The following is a 23,557-nucleotide window of genomic DNA, read 5'->3' as shown; positions in this document are numbered from 1 at the left end:
CACCCCATAAGGAATAGAGTGCCATTTGTGACACGTAGAAGATTTATGCATTCAAACCAAGCATTTTCCTCTGCGTTGCAGCTCCTCCTCCCAGGCGTCCTAATGTACACATACATTAATTACATGACTTCCTGGTGTAGTTGAGCCTCTCTCTCTGTGTTGTCCTTTATCCTCTGTCAGATCGGCCAGGCGCTGGAACACTGTCACTCACTGAATATTGCACACCGAGACCTGAAACCAGAGAACCTGCTCTTCAAGGATAACTCCCTGGTGAGGAAATAGATGGGCTGACTGTGAAGCGCGCGCACACACACTGCTCTTTATACAGGTGTCTAGTAATAGGCTGAAACAAGCATGTTGCAAGAGGAGAATCGCTTAAACTTTTACACAAATCCTAAATGAGAATGCTCATATGCTCATCCCTCTTTCTGGTCTGTCGTTATCCCTTTCCTGTTCAAGGATGCACCGGTGAAGTTGTGCGATTTTGGATTTGCCAAAATCGACCAGGGGGACTTGATGACCCCACAGTTCACGCCTTACTACGTTGCACCTCAGGTAAGGGTGATTTGACACCAAGTTGGGGAGTATTCTATAGACATTTCTGGATGAAATGGTTCAATCAGTCTTCTCCTCACTCTAGGTACTTGAGGCTCAAAGGCGACACCAGAAGGAAAAGTCTGGAATAATACCTACCTCACCCACCCCCTACACTTATAACAAGGTGAGCCACTACCCCCCACTTATAACAAGGTGCCCCCCGCCCATTCTTCTCAAGCTCTGTCAGGTTGGATGGGGGAGCGTTGCTGCACAGCTATTTTCAGGTCAGTTTAGAGATGTTAGATCGGGTTCAAGTCCGGGCTCTGGCTGGGCCACTCAAGGACATTCAGAGATTTGTTCCGAAGCCACTCCTGCATTGTCTTGGCTGTGTGCTTCGGGTCGTTGTTCTGTTGGAAGGACATCATGCATCTCTCTGTACTTAGCTCCATTCATCTATCCCTCAATCCTGACTAGTCTCCCAGTCCCTGCCACTGAAAAACAATCAATCAAATGTATTTATAAAGCCGTTTTTACATCAGCCGATGTCACAAAGTGCTATACAGAAACCCAGCCTAAAACCCCAAACAGCAAGCAATGCAGATGTAGAAGCACGGTGGCTAAAAACTCCCCAGAAAGGCAGGAACCTAGGAAGAAACCAAACTGAGGGGTGGCCAGTCCTCTTCTGGCTGTGCCGGGTGGGGATCATAACAGAGCATGGCCAAGATGTTCAAACGTTCATAGATGACTAGCAGGGTCAAATAATAATAATAATAATCACAGTGGTTTGTAGAGTGTGCAACAGGTCAGCACCTCAGTAGTAAATGTCAGTTGGCTTTTCATAGCCGATCATTCAGAGTTAGACAGCAGGTGTGGTAGAGAGAGCAAGTTGCAAACAGCAGGTCTGGGACAGGTAGCACGTCCGGTGAACAGGTCAAGGTTCCATAGCCGCAGGCAGAAAGCTTGAAACTGGAGCAGCAGTACGACCAGGTGGACTGGGGACAGCAAGTAGTCATCAGGCCAGGTAGTCCTGAGGCATGGTCCTAGTGCTCAGGTCCTCTGAGAGAGAGAAAGAATTATGAGGGGGCATACTTAAAATTCACATAGAACACCGGATAAGACAGGAGAAATACTCCAGATATAACAGACTGACCCTAGCCCCCTGACAAACTATTGCAGCATAAATACTGGAGGCTGAGACAGGAGGGGTCGGGAGACACTGTGTCATCGTCCGACGATACCTCCGGACAGGGCCAACCAGGCAGGATATAACCCCACCCACTTTGGCAGGATATAACCCCACCCACTTTGCCAAAGCACAGCCCCCACACCACTAGAGGGATATCTTCAACCACCAACTTACCATCCTGAGACAAGGCCGAGTATAGCCCACAAAGATCTCCCCCACGGCACGAACCCGAGAGGGGCGCCAAACCCGGACAGGAAGATCACGTCAGTGACTCAACCCACTCAAGTGACGCACCCCACCTAGGGTTGGGATGGAAGAGCACCAGTGACTCAGCTCCTGTAATAGGGTTAGAGTCAGAGAGGAACCGGCCAGGCAGAGACGGCAAGGCTGGTTTATTGCTCCAGTGCCTTTCCGTTCACCTTCACACCCCTGGGCCAGACTACACTCAATCATAGGACCTACTGAAGAGATGAGTCTTCAATAAAGACTTAAAGGTCAAGACCGAGTTTGCGTCTCTCACCTGGATAGGCAGACCATTCCATAAAAATTGAGCTCTATAGGAGAAAGCCCTCTGTCCAGCTGTTTGCTTAGAAATTCTAGGGATAATGAGCCCTGTGTCTTGTGACCGTAGGGTTGGTCTGTACGGCAGGACCAAATGGGAGAGAGAGGTAGGAGCAAGCCCATGTAATGCTTTGTAGGTTAGTAGTAAAACCTTAACCAGCCCTAGTTTTGCTTCACCGTAGGGATGGTGCCACCATGCTTCACCGTAGGGATGGTGCCACCATGCTTCACCGTAGGGATGGTGCCACCATGCTTCACCGTAGGGATGGTGCCACCATGCTTCACCGTAGGGATGGTGCCACCATGCTTCACCGTAGGGATGGTGCCACCATGCTTCACCGTAGGGATGGTGCCACCATGCTTCACCGTAGGGATGGTGTCAGGTTTCTTCCAGATGTTACGCTTGGCATTCAGGCCAAAGAGTTAAATCTTGGTTTCATCAGACCTGAGAATCTTGTTTATCATGGTCTGGGAGTCCTTTCGGTGTCTTTTGGATAACTCCAAGTGGGCTGTCATGTGCTTTTTACTGAGGAGTGGCTTCCGTCTGGCCACTCTACCATAAAGGCCTGATTGGTGGAGTGCTGCAGAGATGGTTGACCGTCTGGGAGGTTCTCCCATCTCCGCAGAGGCACTCGGTGACCATCGGTTCTTGGCCACCTCCCTGACCAAGGCCCTTCTCCCTCGATTGCTCAGTTTGGCCTGGTGGCCAGCTCTAGGAAGAGTCTTGGTGGTTCCAAACTTCCATTTAGGAATAATGGAGTCCACTGTGTTCTTGGGGACCTTCATTGCTGCAAAATTTTTTGATACCCTTCCCCAAATCTATCCATCGACACAATCCTGTCTCGGAGCTCTACGAACAATTCCTTCAACCTCATGGCTTGGTTTTTGCTCTGACATGCACTGTCAACTGTGGGACCTTATATAGACAGGTGTGTGCCATTCCAAATCAATTTAATTTACCACAGGTGGACTCCAAATTGTAGAAACATCTCAAGGATGATCAATGTAAACAGGATGCACCTGAGCTCAATTTCGAGTCCCATAGCAGAGGGTCTGAATACTTATGTAAATAAGATAGTCCCTTTTTTTATACATTTGCGAAGATTTCTAAAAACCTGTTTTTGCTTTGTCATTATGGGGTTGTGTGTGTGGATTGAGGGAAAACAAATATTGAATACATTTTAGAATAAGGCTGTCACTTAACTGTGGATTAAGGGAGCGGGGTCTGAATACTTTCCGAATGCACTGTATAACAAGGTGAGGCACTACCTCAGCCACAATGAGACATTATTCCACCAATGGCAGCATATTTCCACTAAGGACATTAGTGTTTGTAGGGTTGTCACACTAACTCTTCTCCTTTCTCGCTCTCCCTCATCCCTATTCACTGTCCCCTGCTGTGCGTGCAGAGCTGTGACCTGTGGTCCATTGGGGTGATCATCTATGTGATGCTGTGTGGCTACCCTCCCTTCTACTCCAAGCACCATAGCCGCACCATCCCCAAGGACATGCGCAAGAAGATCATGACGGCCAGCTTCGACTTCCCCGAGGACGAGTGGAGCCAGATCTCTGAGATGGCCAAGGACATTGTTCGCAAGTATGTCCCCACAGCAGGCTTTACTGTGTGTGCTAACAAGATGACATGGTTCACGAGTGATGGTTTTGCCTGACAATGTGGACTGCCAAACCGGTGCTTTACTCATGTTGTATTCTTGAGGAGGGTTTAAAGAATCTGTTTCACTAGTGTTACTTCCTCCCTCTGTAGGCTGCTGAAGGTGAAGCCTGAGGAGAGGCTGACCATCGAGGGGGTTTTGGAACACCCCTGGCTGAACTGCACAGAGGCTCTGGACAACGTGCTTCCTTCCGCTCAGATGATGATGGACAAGGTGGGCCTGGATGGATCGACAGGGATGGATAGCTTTTATGTAACGCTTTCTTTCCCGTTAGTCTCAAAGCGCTTTAGATAGACCCAGTAATACTTACTACAGGACTCTGCAGACAAAGCCTTTGCTGCCTTAAAGGGATACTTTAGGATTTTAGCAATGAGGCCCTTTATCTACTTCCTCAAAGTCAGATGAACTCGTGGATCCTATTTTGTCTCTGCGTGTTTGAAGAAATTTGCTAACTTGTGCAATTGCTGACTAGCGCTAGCAGATACCATAAACTGAGTCATTGCGCTAACACTAATTAGCATTGACTCGTGAAACTACCTCTGACTTTGTTCATAACGGACACAGACATAAAAATTGTGTCCACAAGTTCATCTGACTCTGGGGGAAGTAGTAGGATCATTGCCAAAATCCTGAGGTATCTCTTTAATAGCAATGTTCAGGGTGCAAAATTTAGCCATGTGACCCTTCCTCTTTCCGTCTATTCCTCCGTCCCTCCCTCTGCCAGGCGGTGGTAGCTGGGATCCAGCAGGCCCATGCTGAACAGCTGGCTAACATGAGGATACAGGACCTTAACGTCAGCCTCAAGCCTCTCCACTCCGTTAATAACCCCATCCTGAGGAAAAGGAAGCTCCTAGGGTCTGTCTTGTTAAATGCCTGTCTCTCTATTTAGTAGTTGGTTAGGATCTGCTTTACACAGTCTGACTGTCACTACTTTAGCTCTATAGCGGAGAGGGACTTTCTGCTGAGAACAGCACTGCTAAACAAAATGTGTGTCTGGTGTCTGGATCTCCTGTGTGGTGGTGTCTGGATCTCCTGTGTGGTGGTGTCTGGATCTCCTGTGTGGTGGTGTCTGGATCTCCTGTGTGGTGGTGTCTGGATCTCCTGTGTGGTGGTGTCTGGATCTCCTGTGTGGTGGTGTCTGGATCTCCTGTGTGGTGGTGTCTGGATCTCCTGTGTGGTGGTGTCTGGATCTCCTGTGTGGTGGTGTCTGGATTAGAGGTCGACCGATTATGATTTTGATACCGATTATTGGAGGACAAAAAAGGCCGATGCCGATTTTATAAAATAAAAATATTTAATATATATATATCATACACACACACATTTTTGTAATAATGACAATTGCAACAATACTGAATGAACACTTTTATTTTAACTTAATATAATATATAAATACACACGCACACAGCTCTGAAGTGACAATGATACTGAAGAGTCTGCTTAGGAGACATACTCTCAACTGTTTGAATAAAAATAGAGTTTAAGTTACCTGTGATGAATGTTGAAAACAAACTTTAATTTCTATATGCAGGAAATCCTATTTTAATAATGGGCATGGTAAGAATTGACAACCAAAGTGCGAGTCATAATTCCCATGACACCTAGCAAAATCTGAAAAGCGGTTCCTTCATTTATTCCATAGGATATTTTTAGATTCACTTAAAATAAGGTCTGTGTTTCGTGTAGGCTTACATCACCGTGCCAATTTTATAACTGTGTAGATATCCATAGGACAAGGTAACTCTGATCAATATTGGCTAAATATAAGCGAAGATTTTTTTAAAAATTGTAGAGTGGACTTATGAAAATATGTTGACAAACGTTACCTTATCCTAGTGAGATTTACACGGGTATCAAAACGTTGAGGCGGTTTAAGCCTGCACGAAACACAGACCTTATTTGAAGTAGATCAAGACATTCTCTGTGGAAGACATGAACGGTAAAATAACGAAGGAACCCCTTTCAAATTCAGCCGCAAGTTATTACAGGAATTATAACGCGTCGACTATTTCTCTCTAAACCATATACCTTTGACTAATCTGGAAACTATCACCTCGAAAACAAAACGTTTATTCCGTTCCGTATTTTATCTAACGGGTGGCATCCATGAGTCTAAATATTCCTGTTACATTGCACAACCTTCAATGTTGTCATAATTACGTAAAGTTCTGGCAAATTAGTTCGCAAAGAGCCCAAACTGTTGCATATACCCTGACTCTGCGTGCAATGAACGCAAGAGAAATGACACAATTTCACCTGGTTAATATTGCCTGCTAACCTGGATTTCTTTTAGCTAAATATGCAGGTTTAAAAATATATACTTGTGTATTGATTTTAAGAAAGGCATTGATGTTTATGGTTAAGTACACATTGGACAGTCATTGATTGATTGTTTTTTATAAGATAAGTTTAATGCTAGCTAGCAACTTACCTTAACTTACTGCATTCGCTAACAGGCAGGCTCCTCGTGGAGTGCAATGTAATCAATGCAAGATTGGATCCCCCGAGCTGACAAGGTTAAAAATCTGTCGTTCTGCCTCGTTCCTAGGCCGTCATTGAAAATAAGAATGTGTTCTTAACTGACTTGCCTATGTAACGGATGTGAAATGGCTAGCTAGTTAGCGGGTACGCGCTAATAGCATTTCAATCGGTTACGTCACTTGCTCTGAGACCTGAAGTAGGGTTTCCCCTTGCTCTGCAAGGGCCGCGGCTTTTGTGGAGCGATGGGTAACGACCGTGCTTCGTGGGCAACCGTTGTTGATGTGTCCCTACGGTCCCTGGTTCGCGCCCGTGTCGGGGCGAGGGGACGGTTTAAAGTTATACTGTTACATTGATGCTGTTGACCCGGATCACTGGTTGCTGCGGAAAAGGAGGAGGTTGAAAGGGGGGTGAGTGTAACGGATGTGAAATGGCTAGCTAGTTAGCGGGTACGCGCTAATAGCATTTCAATCGGTTACGTCACTTGCTCTGAGACCTGAAGTAGGGTTTCCCCTTGCTCTGCAAGGGCCGCGGCTTTTGTGGAGCGATGGGTAACGACCGTGCTTCGTGGGCAACCGTTGTTGATGTGTGCAGAGGGTCCCTGGTTCGCGCCCGTGTCGGGGCGAGGGGACGGTTTAAAGTTATACTGTTACACCTAGTTAAATAAAGATTAAATAAAGGTGTAAAAAAAATCGGCAAATCGACGCCCAAAAATACCGATTTCCGATTGTTATAACTTGAAATCGGCCCCGATTTAATCGGTCGACCTCTAGTCTGGATCTCCTGACTGTGTGGTGTCTGGTATCTGGATCTCCTGACTGTGTGGTGTGCTACAGCAGCAAGCCGAGTGATGGCTTCTTCATCCATGACCCAGAGAACGGCGGCGAGGACTCCAACGTGGCCCTGGAGAAACTACGAGACGTCATCGCTCAGTGTATCCTCCCACAGGCTGGTCAGTCCACACACAAACATACACACACTTCCCATCAACCAACAGATGTACAACTTCTGGCATACATGCATGCACACAGTGAGCATGGTGAAACTGTGTTTGCTTGTGTGTGGCAGGGGAGAATGAGGATGAGAAGCTGAATGAGGTGATGCATGAGGCTTGGCGTTTCAACCGGGACTGCAAACTGCTGCGAGACGGGCTGCAGGGTCTCAGCTGGGACGGTGAGCATAACATACTGCATTCAATGCAGAGCAATGGCAGCTAGCACATACAACAACACTCATTTCTGTGGGGGGGGGGATCCCCAAATGAATGGGAAATTCTAATTCATCAGTTAGTAACCTTTGCTTGCTCAATGTTGGTTAAAATCGCTGTCTCCGGATGATGTCATTGGAAACATACATTTAATTTTTATTTATCTTTTTTACTACAAAACATAAATCCTCCATTTTCACATGTTGGGTGGTGTTGGAGGATGAATTTGATGATGAAAAAGGGTGGAATTTACATTTTTTGTATCTGGTTTTGGTCAACATTTTAATTATTTGGTCTTCATTGTAGGACGGGCCTTTACTGACAAAGTGGATCGCTTGAAGTTGGCTGAAATAGTGAAGCAGGCCATAGAGGTAAAGACACATTTGCAAGACTGTCAGTAGCAAGTGCTGTCTTACCTTTTTGTAGCGTTTATTAGAACAGTTTTTAGCCAATGACTGTAGAGGCATTTTTATGTGAATTGACATGCTAAAACCAATAGCATTTTTTTTCATGTACTCACTTGCAAGACTATTGTACAGCTGTAGATATTCAAAAGAGGACTTGTTTGTACTATACTGTTTTTTATGAACAACTGCAAATAACATACAATCCTTATATTTTAGTTTTTGCAAAAAAGAAATACTTCGTTGTTTTCTGTACCCACTGGGAGGGAATTTTTCCAAGCTGCTTGACCAGGATGTCCACAGTGATGTGTTTTAATCTCACTTGTTTTTATTTAATTTGATTCTTATTTCTTTACCTTTTTAACAATGCTAAAAAATAGTATTTATTTAACAAAGAAATCTTTATTTTTGACCATGAAGCCAAACGTTTAAGTCTGTCAGTTGAACAATAGAGGCTCTAAAGCAGACCGAGGAACTAGGTCTAAGCTCCGTTTCTCCACCCACTGGGTGGGTGGTTTGTGTTCCAGGGAGGGGTAGGGAGTGGGCCCCCGGTGACAGTGTGAGGGTCACTGGGGGGGGGATTACTGCTCTGCTCTCGAATGACAGAGAAAATAGCAAAACGAGCTATTCAATCTACTGGATATCAGCAATAGACATTTAGGGCATGTGCATAATTTGTACATATGTTGTATTTACATTCATATGCATACATTTACATGTTATATTTATGTATGTAAAGTATCATTCATGGCTAACGTGGACCCTCCCTGTTTCTTCCTTTGGTAAAGAGTCCAGAGCATAGTACACTAAACAAGACTGATCAAAAGAGGCAATGCAGGTTCTCTAATATAGTACTTGACTATTTGTTAGTTGTATTTATATATGTTTTCCTATTTAAACATTCTCAAATGTCTACATTTGAACCTTCCCATGGATAAAGTCTTTGCCTTGCTTGCACATGAGGCGAATAACGTTTATTTCCTAATTGTTTCGATTTTTCTTCTAAATCGATGACCTGAATGCACCGACTCCCTGTTTGTCCAAGATAGCATGTGCTCCTCTCACATTCAAGTGTATTGGGCAAGGGTTGGTGCAATGTAAATGCATATTTTCCCATTGTGAGACTGTTGCCCTACATTTTTATTTGGTCAAAACAATGACTGCAAGCCTTTCTGTGTATGTCCTTTTGTTTGTTTGGAGGCCTATCATGAATCAATGCTGAAGTTGTCCTCCAAACATCTGTAACATGAATGTGTCATGGCTGTTAACTGTTTCATGGCAACATATAGCCTCCTAACTCAGGATAACAATGCATTCATAATCACAACCACATTAGAAATAACACTTGCTCATCTTTGTGTGAAAATACCCAATGATACAAAGTGTCTTCACCGCACAAGATCAGGGCCCTTATTCATAAAGCGGCTGTTTCCTCTTCCCATATCATCTGAAAGGTTAAACTGATCCTGATCGGCCCGCCTACACTTTATGAATACAGGCCCTGATGTCTAGACTGATTTTATATTTTCTGCTGCGTGAGAGAAAGATGGAGAAAAAGTACAATTCTCCCCTCATTTGCGTTTTGTACAGTCAGTCATCTGGAGAGCATGCCTCGTCAGACAGACACTGTTGAAGTAGTTCCTAAGTCCATATCTGAAATAGATCCAGACAGCACCTATACATGTTGACCTAGCTATGTCTGCATCTCAAATTGCTCCCTATAGTACCCTACTTTTGGCCACTACAAAAACTTGCCTGTGCTATTTGTTACTATTCCTGCCTTCTCTGTTCCATATTTTCTCTGGTTGTCCCGTATGTACTAGCATACGTACATTTTTTTTTTATCGTTAATTGCGAACAAGGTCCAACCCGAAACAACATGACTTCTGCTATTAACCCAACCCCTCTGAATTTGTGGGGGGGCTTCCACATTTGGCACCCGGGGAGCAGTTGTGTGTGTGGGGGGGGAAAACTACCTAGCTCAAGGGCAGAACAGATTTTTCACCTTGTCGACTCTGGGATTCGAACTAGCTACTTTTTGGTTACTAGCCCAACCTCTTTTAACCGCTAGGCTACCTGCTGACTCCATGGAAGATTTGTACCTCAATCGGTATTCTTCATTTCCTTTTGTCCTCTGTCCTCTTGGGAATGTCATGAACATGCTGACTATTTGTATTAAAGGAATTATTTGCAACAGTAAGAAGCGTGTGTTATTCAGGTCTGTGTTGCTATAATGCATATATGCGTTCATCATTTCAGAGCAGCGCGCAACACATCTGATTTTAATCACAACCTCTCAACAAACCACTTAAAATATTGTTAGTCCACATTTGTCACGCATCAAGGTTCATGTCTTTCTCTGCGATGGCTGTGTTTCTAACCATTTCTGATTATTCTGTTTGATTTCCACACAGCCTGCTGTGTTGGCGGTAGCGCTCTGCAGGAAACTATCCACATGACAAGTGTCTGTCATTAGCGCGGCGCTCTTCACGGAGATGAGGGGAGCGGCAGATCATTTCTCCCTCATCTACATTGATAATGACTCTGGAGTAGGTAGAATGCTAATACAGACAATTAGTCAATCCTTGGTGCATGCCCAACACTAATTACCAACGCTGCCATTTAATCGCCCTCCACTGCTCGTGTTCTTTCAACTCATTGTCGGCTAATATTACCATTCCTAATGGAGATGAATGGGCAAACATTGGGTTGTTTTGTAATGGACAATTTGCTGTGTAAATAATAAACTGTTGACAAGGGGCAATTATTATTTGTTCAACTACGTGCAGTGTATACCACGTCTCACGTTTTCCATCAATCCTGCAGTGATTCTCTCAATGTAGGCACCCTCTATGTAATAACCACATAATGCCGTGAGCCTACTGATCTCTATCCGCATGGACAGCAGAATGATTAGACACACTTGAAATACTCCAGTCTTAAATGGATGTGGTTTATAGCCTCTTTTTAAGAAAAGCCACAAATGTTTCTAAGTTCTATTAAGGAGATTTTTGGTTAGGTCCAATTCACGCACTTAAAGAGAACATTTCTGGTCAACCCTACTGTCTCTGATCTGGCAGACTCACTAAACACACATGCTTTATTTTGTAAATTATGTCAGTGTTGGCGTGTGCCCCTGGCTATCCCTAAAGAAAATGGTGCTGTCTGGTTTTGAATTTGAATTTGAAATTATTTTTACTTTTGACACTTAAGTATTAAATGTAATTGCTAAAATATACTTAAGTATTTTACTGCGTGACTTGAGTCATTTACTCAAGATTGACAATTGTGTACTCCCCCCCCCCCCCACCCCCCACCACCACCACCAATGGTGCAGACGAAATGGAGAGAAAAAGTTGGTGAAGCAGCAGCTGTGCTGGAATGCGAACAATATAGGTGTCAGTTCTGATGGTATGGAACTGGAGAATGAGGGCCAAGGACCGGAATGGTCGGTAGTGGAAAGACACAAGAAGAGATCATGATACAGAAAGCAGTGGAGTGTCTAGTAAAGAAAGCAAAAAGAGGGCCATAGTAGGAAGCAAGTGTGTGTTGGAGTGGAAAGTGGTAATGGTGTTTGAGACCACAAGACCCCGTTTACACCCTATCCAACTAGCTAATGCTGTCAAATTAGCTGGGTTCATTGGAAATGGCAGATTGTTAATATTTTGTGGAAGCCAGGCACAGCAAGAGGAGATTCTGAAAATGGAAAAGCTTAAGGGGACGATTTAAAGCCATGTTCCTGGTGATTATGCTAGATTGAGGGGAGTCATCACTGTGGTCCCAATATCTATGTCCATAGACGGGTGCAAATTTCACTGGGGTCGGGGGGACAGGGTGTGCTTTAGGACCATGAGGACGCTTCTGAGTAGTCGGGTATGTTTCCCCCCCACTTCTAAAACTGAAGTTGCACCCCTGTCCATTGATATTAAAGGAGAGGAAGAGTGAGTGAGGCCAAAAGGTTGATCAGTAGGAAAGAGGGTCAAAGAAGGGAAAGCCTATCAGTGATGCTGAGGTTTGAGAAGGTTTTGCTTGGAAAAGTAGAGAGGATTCCTTAGTTTCAAATGTCAGAGAATTCGTCCCATCCCCATTGAGGTGTTTTAAATGCCAAAGAATGGGCCTTGCAGCACATTTTCCTTCCTTTATATTGAAAAGCTAAGTGTGGCGGGGCACATGATTACGGTGAATGTGGGCGCAATGTGAAGGTAGTCGTAATGTCGACGTATTGCAACATTTGGTGGCTGCCAGGCTCAGGGATATAGAATTAGTCACGGCTGCTCCTGTACTAAGCGGACCTAAAGTTGGTGCTGGTGTTTCTGCTTGTTCTGGCATGGTTGAGGTCCGTTCAGAAGTCTTGCGCTCATGATTGTGCGGTGTCAAAGCTTTTATTGGTAAGGTTATCAATACGACATGGGTTGTGGAAAGCAGAATGCCTGGTTGAAGGTAATTGTGGAGACTGCAAAATAGATATTGGGTGTAACCGATGTTAATGGTTGTTGACATTTTATTCAGGATTGAGACAAAGATGAATGGAGCAGAGATCCTGAAAACCTACTCCAGAGCGCTCAGAACCTCAGACTGGGGCGAAGGTTAACCTTCCAACAGGACAACAACCCTAAGCACACAGCCAAGACAACGCAGGAGGGGCTTTGGGAGAAGTCTCAATGTCCATGAGTGGCCTAGCCAGAGCCCGGACTTGAACCCGATCTAACATCTCTGGAGAGACCTGAAAATGGCTGTGCAGCAATTCTCCCCATCCAACCTGACAGAGTTTGAGGATCTGCAGAGAAGAATGGGAGAAACTCCCCAAATCCAGGTGTGCCAAGCTTGTAGCGTCATACCCAAGACTCGATGCTGTCATCGCTACCAAAGATGCTTCAATAAAGTACTAATTTGATTTAAATTAGCCAACATTTCTAAACCTGTTTTTGCGTGTAGATTGAGATTAAGAAATAATAATAATTTACAATAAGGCTGTAACGTAACGTGGAAAATGTCAACTCATCTGTCATTAATTTAGCTGTTTTTGCAGAGGAGAATCGTAGTCGAGCAGTTTTACATCTAAGATGTTTGGTACAGTTTCTCAATGAAAATTGTGCATGAAAAAAAAAAAGTCTCTTTTTGAATGAGAAGGCTTTATTGAAGAATCTCTACTCTAGACCAATTACCAATGAAGAGGCATAGACTTCAAGTAATACAAAATCTAAAAGAGAAGGGGGGGTCAAAATGATTGGCACCCCTGTTTTCAATACTTTAGCGCCCTCCCCCTGTGAGGATGATAACACTGCCTTTTTCTAAAAATGTTTTATGATATTAGAGGAATCTTAGACAATTTCTCCATACAGAATTTTCCCAGATCCTTGATATCCTCTTATGGACTGCCCTCTTCAACTGAAATCACAGGTTTTCAATGGGGTTCAAGTCCGGAAACTGATTTTGTAGTCAATTAACTATTTCTTTGTGGATTTGTATTAGTACTTTGGTTTATTGTCTTGCCAAGTGTGAATCCAAGTGCCAATGCCATTTCGCACCGCCCGGAGTTTGATATGGTCAGATCAAATGACATAAATGGAGCTCTGTGCCTAGATGTTAGTTACGAGAGGATCCCCTCCCTTTGCACAGTGGTGTTGGCTGTTGCTAGGATGCCCTCCCTTTGCACAGTGGTGTTGGCTGTTGCTAGGATCCACTCCCTTTGCACAGTGGTGTTGGCTGTTGCTAGGGTGCCCTCCCTTTGCATAGTGGTGTTGGCTGTTGATAGGATGCCCTCCCTTTGCACAGTGGTGTTGGCTGTTGATAGGCTGCTCTCCCTTTGCACAACAATGAGGCCTGATGTTAGGAGGATCTCTTCCCTCTGCGCAGTGATGTTGGCTGTTGATAGGGTCCCCTCCCTTTGCACATGTCGTGGTAATTCTAACCAAAAGGAAGAGAGACTGTAGATTCTTCAAACATCAACTTTATTATAAGATTTGCAAATCTGGAGCAGTTAACCATCACTCAATGGTGCAGAGTTAAGGACCCAACGAACAGAAGTATAACCTTATCTACTGCACAGTTAGCAGATGTGTGGAAACAAAAGGTGGGTACATAGTGCAATCAAACGATAAATCGCAAGTTTCGTAACTATCTGCTGACACCGGGTATAGTCTGAATGTTTTAGATCATGACCCTGCTTATCATGCTATTCTCTGTTTTCCTCAGTAGGTTTCCATTGGGATCCTGTAGATACTGAGTAACAGGATGTATCACATTCTGTGGCTTCACCCAGTCTTATGACTAGAACAGACAAGGGCGGTCTGTGTCAGTCGAGTTCTCTAAGGTTAATACAGAATAGACAGAGCGTAGTTTGTAATTTTCCACCACACACACACCAATGAGGCCTGATGTTAGGGGGATCTCCCTCTGCACAGTAATGTTGAGAAGATCCCCACATTCTGCGCAGCGATGATGCCTGCTAGAATATCTGGCACTCCGCATCTGTTTTGGAAAAAAGCTGAGGGATAGGCCTGGAGAAATGTAACCACTCAAATTTATAGCCGGAGCTATGGGTGCAGGGACTGACCATCCATATCAAAATTACACTTAATGTTTTGATGCTTTGCAGTATTTGTTTACAAACAATGGTGTAAAACAAGATTATATTTTGGGCTCTGATGGGGGTATGACCAATGGTGTATATAAACACTTCATTGCTGATGCTATGCATTGGCCATTGAGAGGCTTTGAAGCCACTAGTTGGCCATATTGGCACTCCCCAGTGGGAGCAGTCTTCTGCAGGAATGAATGGAAATCTACAGTATTTCAATTAAATGTTTCAAGGACAAAATTACATGTTTAAGTATTTTTTGTTGTATTGGGCATCGTACCATTAGTAATCTAAAACAATACTTGAAGTAAAATGTTATATATATATATACACACTACATGACCAAAAGTATGTGGACACCTGCTTCTCAAACATCTCATTCCAAAATCATGGGCATTAATATGGAGTTGGTCCCCCCTTTGCTGCTATAGCAGCCTCCACTCCTCGGGGAAGGCTTTCCACTAGATGTTGGAACATTTCTGCAGGGACTTCCATTCAGTCACAAGTGAGGTTGGGCGATTAGGCCTGGCTCGCAGTCGGCGTTTCAATTCATCCCAAAGGTGTTTGATGGAGTTGAGGTCAGGGCTCTGTGCAGGCCAATCAAGTTCTTCCACACAAATCTTCAAATCATTTTTGTATGGACCTCACTTTGTGCACGGGGGCATTGTCATGCTGAAACAGGAAAGGGCCTTCCCCAAACTGATGACAAAGTTGGAAGCGTTAAGATTTCCCTTCACTGGAACCAAAGGGCCTAGTCCTAACCATGAAAAACAGCCCTAGACCATTATTCCTCCTCCACCAAACAGTATAGCTGGCACTATGCATTAGGGCAGGTAGCGTTCTCCTGGCATCCGCCAAACCCAGATTTGTCTGTTGGACTGCCAGATGGTTAAGTGTGATTCATCACTCCAGATAACGCATTTCCACTGTGCCAGAGTCCAATGGCGGCGAGCGTTACACCACCCCAGCCGCCGCTTGGCATTGCGCTTGGTGATCTTAGGCTTGTGTATGGCTATTTGGCCATAAAAACCCTTTATTTTAAGCTCCCGACTAACAGTTCTTGGGCTGACGTTGCTTCGAGGCAGACTGGAACTCGGTAGTGAGTGTTGCAACCAAGGACAGACGATTTTTACGTGCTTTAGCACTCAGCAGTCCCATTCTGTGAGCTTGTGTGGCCTACCACGTCGCGGCTGAACAGTTGTTGCTCCTTGATGTTTCCACTTCACAATAACAGCAGCAGGGCAGGGCAGAAATATGACAAACGGACTTGTTGGAAAGGTGGTATCCTATGACAGTGCCACGTTGAAAGTCACTGAGCTCTTCAGTAAGGTCATTCTACTGCCAATGTTTGTCTATGGAGATTGCATGGCTGTGTGCTCAATCTTATACACCTGTCAGCAATGGGTGTGGCTGAAATAGCCAAATCCACTAATTTGAAGGATCCACATACACTCAAAAGTTTGGACACACCTACTCATTCCAGGGTCTTTATTTGTACTATTTTCCACATTGTAGAATAATAGTGAAGACATCAACTATGAAATAAAACATATGGAACCATGTAGTAACCAAAAATGTTAAACAAATCAAAATATATTTTATATTTGAGATTCTTCAAAGTAGGCACTCTTTGCCTTGATGACAGCTTTGCACACTCTATTTCCAAATGCCTGAAGGTACCACGTTCATCTGTACAAACAATAGTACGTAAGTATAAACACCATGGGACCACGCAGCCGTCATACCGCTCAGGAAGGAGACACGTTCTGTCTCCTAAAGATGAACGTACGTTGGTGCGAAAAGTGAAAATCAATCCCAGAACAACAGCAAAGTACCTTGTGAAGATGCTGGAGGAAACGGGTACAAAAGTATCTATATCCACAGTAAAATGAGTCCTATATCAACATAACCTGAAAGGCCGCTCAGCAAGGAAGAAGCCACTGTTCCACAACCACCATAAAAAGCCAGACTATAGTTTGCAACTGCACATGGGGACAAAGATCGTACCTTTTGGAGAAATGTCATCTGGTCTGATGAAACAAAAATAGAACTTCTGGCCATAATGACCATCGTTATGTTTGGAGGAAAAGGGGGGAGGCTTGCAAGCCGAAGAACACCGCCCCAACCGTGAAACACGGGGATGGCAGCATCATGTTGTGGGGGTGCTTTGCTGCAGGAGGGACTGGTACACTTCACAAAATAGATGGCATCATGAGGTAGGACAATGATGTGGATATATTGAAGCAACATCTCAGACATCAGTCAGGAAGTTAAAGCTTGGTCGCAAATGGGTCTTCCAAATGGACAATGACCCCAAGCATACTTCCAAAGTTGTGGCAAAATGGCTTAAGGACAACAAAATCGAGGTATTGGAGTGGCCATCACAAAGCCCTGACCTCAATCCTATGGAAAATTTGTGGGCAGAACTGAAAGCATGTGCGAGCAAGGAGTCCTACAAACGTGACTCAGTTACACCAGCTCTGTCGGGAGGAATGGGCCACAATTCACCCAACTTATTGTGGAAAGCTTATGGAAGGCTACCCGACACGTTTGACCCAAGTTAAACAATTTAAAGGCAATGCTACCAAATACTAATTGAGTGTATGTAAACTTCTGACCCACTGGGAATGTGATGAAAGAAATAAAAGCTGAAATATCATTCACTACTATTATTCTGACATTTCACATTCTTAAAATAAAGTGGTGATCCTAACTGACCTAAGACAGGGAATTTTTACTATGATTAAATATCTATGAAATACATTTAAACTCAGTTTTTCACAATTCCTGACATTTAATCCCTTTAAAAATTCCCTGTCTTAGGTCAGTTAGGATCACCGCTTTATTATGTCAGAATAATAGTAGAGAGAATCATCAATTGGTGATCAACTAGATTCAGGACAAAAAATTTTTTTTTGCGGATGGTCATAATTTCACATTTGGAGACTGCAAATTGACTGCAAGAAGCTCAAACAGATATAATATTAGACTAAAAACATAATTTCAAACCTTACTTAAATTTGTATATGATCACATACACGGATTGTACAAAACATTAGGAACACCTGCTCTTTCCCTGACATAGGCTGACCAGGTGAATCCAGGTGAAAGCTATGATCCCTTATTGATGTCACCCGTTAAATCCACTTCAAGATTAAAGGGAGGAGACCGGGAGGAGCCTTGAGACAACATTAAGAACACCTTCCTAACATTCCACAGGAATGCTGGCCCATGTTAAATCTTTTGTCTATGTCTCAATTATCAAGGTTTAAAAATCTTTATTGAATCTGTCTACTTCATTCATCTCCACTGATTTGAAGTGGATTTAGCTATTGACACCAATAACGGATCATAGCATTCACCTGGTCAGTCGATCGTGGAAAAAGCAAGTGTTCATGTTTTTGCAAACTCAGTTGAACAACACAGCAGCATGTTTTGTTATTTCTGTATAACTAAAAATCGCCAACGAAGTTAGCACTTTTAAGGGGTCAGTGGAAAGAATGTTAGTTGTCCCCAGTTTGTGGGCGTGTTCGAGGGGAATTCATTTTTATGAATATCAACTCCAAGTATCAAAACGGAACACAGCTGATAAATGCATGGTTACACGAACGTCAGTAGCTATGTTTCCATCCAATTGGCAACAGAATTTCATGAGAATATAAAAACAATATACGCATTTTCCCACCAGATTTTTCATTTGCAGATACAAGGCTGTGCGTGATGACGTAAAGGACAAAATACCCTTTGCGGTTAAATTCCCACGTACCAAATTAAAAATGCAAGGTTAAATGGGTTTCCATCGCATTTAACACTACTGATTGATTTCTCGCTGGTATTGGTACGTGCTAGTGCACGTATAGCCTAATGACATTATTATGGACAAAAGAGCAAGATTATTTGTATTTGTCAAACGGTTACCAATCATCGATCATCGATGATCATGTCACCAGAATAAGACCCTCGATATTTATTGGAAAGGAGCATCACGTTTATCACCTTGCACTTCCACCACCCTGTGAAGTTCATCATTTATTTAATCCGTAGACTAATACACTGCATGCATTCCCGACGAGACGTAGTGGGAAGACCAGACAACATGTCATCACGTGCTCCAAATGTACTTTGATAATATTATTTTATCAATATTTGCGCATAAAATCGTTCCCACCGAAATATACCATAATTAATTTTAACGACACAAAAAGATACCACCTTATCTAGCGTGTTTTGTTTTGTTGAAATTTAGAAAGTTTACCGAAAATATGTTTCCATCAGGCCTGTCATTAAAAAAAAAAATATTCGACATGTGTTTTACTCGCATACACGAGTTGGATGGAAACCTGGTTAGACACAATCGTCATTTGGTCAGTCAATGCGTCACAATCCAGTGAACAGGGTTTATGAATGTTTCATATCTTTCCAGTTCTTCAGGATGAATTGAGATGTATTTCATTGTAAACTACTGCACAACTGAAAATGGCCTGTGACAAAGTGCTCTATCCACCACTGGAGGTCACTGTTGACTAAAGTTTAAACTCTTCTGCCTCGAGAGAAAACAGAGCGGAAGAGAGCGGAAATCTGTCCAAAATAAATCCTATGGGTTTATTTGGACCTAAACACGTCTGCCTTCCCGCCTTTGGAACGACTCCCATTGTTAGGGCGAAGACATGAGCATCTCGTCATGATATACAGATCTCTGTAGAAAATCGAGCATTCGGGAGCAGTTGAACTAACTGCATGTTAATCTGGAGCAGGGATAGAATACAATCATGAGTGGTTATCAAGCTATTTCTGAAGTCACTATTACTTAGCGCATTGCTACCAACTGCCTTGTGAAAACTCATTGTCCATCTTTTTGGTTTTTAATCAATAGTTTAATAAATTCTCCTGTGTGCAGGTTAAAGTGAAATGGACAAATAAGATTGCTTTGTGTGTTTTTGTCTTTCTCGATGTGTACACAAACTACGAGGCCATGGCCATTCCTGATGTACCCATTGCCATTTCTAATTATATTAAAGGCCCAGTGCACTCAATTCTGTTTTGCTGTGTTTTGTATCATATTGTACAACAGTTGATGAAACTAACACTGTAAAATAATATATTTTTAATTGATCAGTGTTATTTCCTGATAGTTGCTGGTTGAAAATAGCATCTACACAGCAAGTTTATTATAGTAAAACAAACCAAAACTAATGATAAACTATTTAGTAAACAAATAAAATAATGAATAAACCTGTTTGGAAAAACGAAAGCTATACGGTAACTATTCATCTTTAACTCCAAAACTAACTAAAATAAAAACTTAAAAATATATATATTTTTTACTTTGGGCAAAAATCGAATGGGTTTTTCAATGAAGGTTTCAAGCTTTTTGTGGGTGTTCAAGCTACTGAAGTTAGTGTATAAATGCAGCCTAATGTTTAGGTTGTTTCTAACGTACTGATACAAGTGGAAGCATGTGACATTCTGGTAACTTTGAGAAAAAAAACTATTTTATATCTGCGTTGTGCCTGTTGTTCACACGTGTATCCGCCCTCTCATTGGCTAGAATATCCCCGCCGGATCCCACCTCCTCACAGCTTTTGCAGACATTTATTCCCATTGTTAGAGCAGTCAGTCCAGTATGTTGTCAGTATATAGATATTTGATCAGTATCACTAGCTATTGAATTAGTTTATTTTTCCAGAAGGAACTTCAGTTGTTAGCTATCCTGTTCTATTAGTTATCACTAGCTAGCAAGGAAAATTTGGCTAGGTAGCCAACTTAAATTCTTCTTACATGTACATTGGATTCGTGTAAACATACGCAATATAAAGTTTCCTGGCTTCCACCATATTTTTTTGCACCAGTCTCAGCGCTATTCCTTTTAAATCCAAGTCACATTGAGATTGACTTAATCATTTAAACCTAATCTATGACCTGACAAATCACTTTATGTATTACTGCCTCCCAGTTACAAGAAGACATCCTCAAAAAACTATGCAACACAAATGTCTCCAACACATGCTTTCTGTCCCTAACACCAAATAATATCAAAGCGAAATATTTAAATTGTACAAATAAAACTAAATTAAAAACTAGCAAATCACTGAAACGAAACCGAATTTAAAATAAAAATCTAAAAACACAAAACTATAAACACTGTTCACCGTAACCAGCAGTATTCATCTAGAAATTAAGTGGCCACCTATTCTCACCATAGATTCAAAACCACACACAAATGAAGTCTTCTGGAGTAAAAGCACTGATGGCACACCATTCCAGGATTAAGCCTCCATCTAGGACTATAATCCCTAACTGGATAATCTTCACCACAGAATGCCTTAACCATAGAAATAGAATGGGGCCGTCCCCATGGTAAAATGGGTGGAATGGCGACCGTTGAGTGTACCCATAGGAGCAAAGCAGGAAGTGTACCCATCAATCTGTGCTGTGATTTTTTTGAATCAACTCAACTGACATTACAAAAAAATATATTCAATTGCATGAGCCACATCAATTAGCATAATTTGAATGAACATTATACACTACCATGGAAATTATTGCAACACAATACCAGGCAGCCATTGCGAGTGTACTCATGAGTTTACCAGTCAAATTGCCAGGGTTAGAGGTTCCAAGTCTGTTCTATTCATTATATTTCTATAGCCTTAACTACCAGTTATTACCTATTAGCATAACTCCCATTTGTGTATGGAGAGCTTGGTAAGCCCTCACAAACAGACATGCCAGAGCATCACAATTCCCTATGCCACTCAGTCATGGAACACGTTTCACTGGATCAAAACACTGATACAGTGCATTCGGAAAGTATTCAGACCCCTTGACTTTTTCCACATTGTATTACGTTACAGCCTTATTCTAAAATGTATTACATAATTTTTTTCTCTCATCAATCTACACACACTATCCCATAATGACAAAGCGAAAACAGGTTTTAGAAATCTTTCCAAATTCATAAAAAATAAAAAAACAAATACCTTATTTACATAACTATTCAGAGCCTTTGCTACGAGACTCAAAATTGAGCTCAGGTGCATCCTGTTTCCATTGATGTTTCTACAACTTGATTGGAGTCCACCTGTGGTAAATTCAATTGATTGGACATGATTTGGAAAAGCACACACCTGTCTATATAAGGTCCCACAGTTGACTGCATGTCAGAGCAAAAACCATGGTCGAAGGAATTAGAGTCGAAGGTCCGTAAAGCTCAGAGACAGGATTGTGTCGAGGCAAAGAACTGAGGAAGGGTCCCAAAATATTTCTGCAGCATTGAAGGTCCCCAAGAATGCAGTGGCCTCCATCATTCCTAAATGGAAGAAGTTTGGAACCACCAAGACTCTTCCTGGAGCTGGCCTCCCGGCCAAACTTAGCAATCGAGGGAGAAGGGCCTTGGTCAGGGAGATGACCAAGAACTCGGTGGTCACTCTGACAGAGTTTTAGAGTTCCTCTGTGGTGATGGGAGAACCTTCCAGAAGGACAGCCAATGTCTGCAGAACTCCACCAATCAGGCCTTAATGGTAGAGTTGCTAGACAGAAGCCGCTTCTCAGTAAAAGGCACATGACAGCCCGCTTGAAGTTTGCCAAAAGGCACCTAAAGGACTCTCAGACCATGAGAAACAAGATTCTCTGGTCTGATGAAGCCAAGATTGAACTCTTTGGCCTGAATGTCAAGCGTCAAGTCTTGAGGAAACCTGGCACCATCCCTACGGTGAAGCACGGTGGTGGCAGCATCATGCTTTGGGGATGTTTTTCAGCTGCAGGGACTGGGAGACTAGTCAGGATCGAGGGAAAGATGTTCAGAGATACTTGACGAAAACCTGCACCAGAGCGCTCAAGACTTCAGACTGGGGTGAAGATTCACCTTCCAACAGGACAACAACCCTATGCACACAGCCAAGACAACGCAGGAGTGGCTTCGGGACAAGTCTCAGCCCGGACTTGAACCCGATCGAACATCTCTGGAGAGACCTGAAAGTAGCTGTGCAGCGACACTCCCCATCCAACCTGACAGAGCTTGAGAGGATCTGCAGAGAAGAATTGGAGAAACTCCCCAAATACAGGTGTGCCAAGCTTGTAGGCTGTAATCGCTGCCAAAGGTGCTTCAACAAAGTAAAGTAAAGTGTCTGAATACTTATGTAATATCAGTTTGTTTTTTGTGTAAATTTGCTAAGATTTCTAAAAACCTGTTTTTGCTTTGTCATTATGTGTAGATTGAGGGAAAAAAATATTCAATTTTAGGAGAAAGCTGTAATGTAACTGTGGAAAAAGTCAAGGGGTCTGAATACTTTCCGAATGCACCGTATGTACTCTCTCTCTGGGTTCAAATGCTATTTCAAATATCTCAATTACTTTCACATACATTCGAAGTAAGTATTCAGATATATTTTATTTGAAAAGACAAGTAGTTTAATATTATGTATTTGGGAATACTCCAATTCTTAGACTGAAATACACTCCCATGCATTTAACCCAGGTGTTTGACAATAGTATTTGAAAATACTATCGCAGACCAATTGGTTTTTACAAATAATATAAGTACTTGTTTTGGGCTGTCTATTTGAAAATACAAAGTATTTTAAATATCATATATTCAAGTACTTAATTCAGATATTTCTGGAGAAGTGGATGATTGTGGGAGCAGGCAGGGATTTTTGTAGCTTCATTTCAGATGAGTGGCTAATCACTAAATTACTAATTGCCCCTTTACAGTCTTTAAGTGGGAGGCGAATAAATACATTTTTACACCATGTCTCTTCACTACAGAGAGAATATCCAGAGAATATAACCTCATCCACATATACCCCCTAAATACCTGTCCCTCTATGTCCCTCTTCTCACTCACTGCTACTCTTCATGAGTTTCTGATGTGTAGACTACTTTCATCAATGCCAAAGCCCTGACAGAGCTCATCAATCAGTGTTCAGAGTC

At 42.7% G+C, this 23,557-nt stretch overlaps 1 protein-coding gene across 2 annotated transcripts in view; it reads left to right on the top strand.

The window, feature by feature from the left end:
* LOC139577209 (MAP kinase-activated protein kinase 5) overlaps positions 1-10,825 on the top strand; it is a 28,816-nt gene extending 17,991 nt beyond the window's left edge. The window contains exons 6-15 of one of the 2 annotated variants that reach the window (XM_071404145.1): positions 181-270; positions 460-555; positions 641-721; positions 3,694-3,881; positions 4,050-4,170; positions 4,682-4,812; positions 7,272-7,387; positions 7,504-7,608; positions 7,949-8,013; positions 10,461-10,825. In XM_071404145.1, coding sequence (XP_071260246.1) covers positions 181-270; positions 460-555; positions 641-721; positions 3,694-3,881; positions 4,050-4,170; positions 4,682-4,812; positions 7,272-7,387; positions 7,504-7,608; positions 7,949-8,013; positions 10,461-10,505 — 1,038 coding nt within the window. In that variant the 3' untranslated portion in view covers positions 10,506-10,825. The remainder of the gene's footprint in view (positions 1-180; positions 271-459; positions 556-640; positions 722-3,693; positions 3,882-4,049; positions 4,171-4,681; positions 4,813-7,271; positions 7,388-7,503; positions 7,609-7,948; positions 8,014-10,460) is intronic. The other variant, XM_071404147.1, reaches the window with a different exon arrangement.
* Positions 10,826-23,557: the final 12,732 nt, after the last annotated feature.

The sequence above is a fragment of the Salvelinus alpinus genome, chromosome 5, assembly GCF_045679555.1.
Source record: "Salvelinus alpinus chromosome 5, SLU_Salpinus.1, whole genome shotgun sequence".
Lineage (NCBI taxonomy): Eukaryota > Metazoa > Chordata > Actinopteri > Salmoniformes > Salmonidae > Salvelinus > Salvelinus alpinus.
The sequence above is the reverse complement of the archived record's forward strand: the minus strand, read 5'-3'. Positions and strand labels throughout refer to the sequence as shown.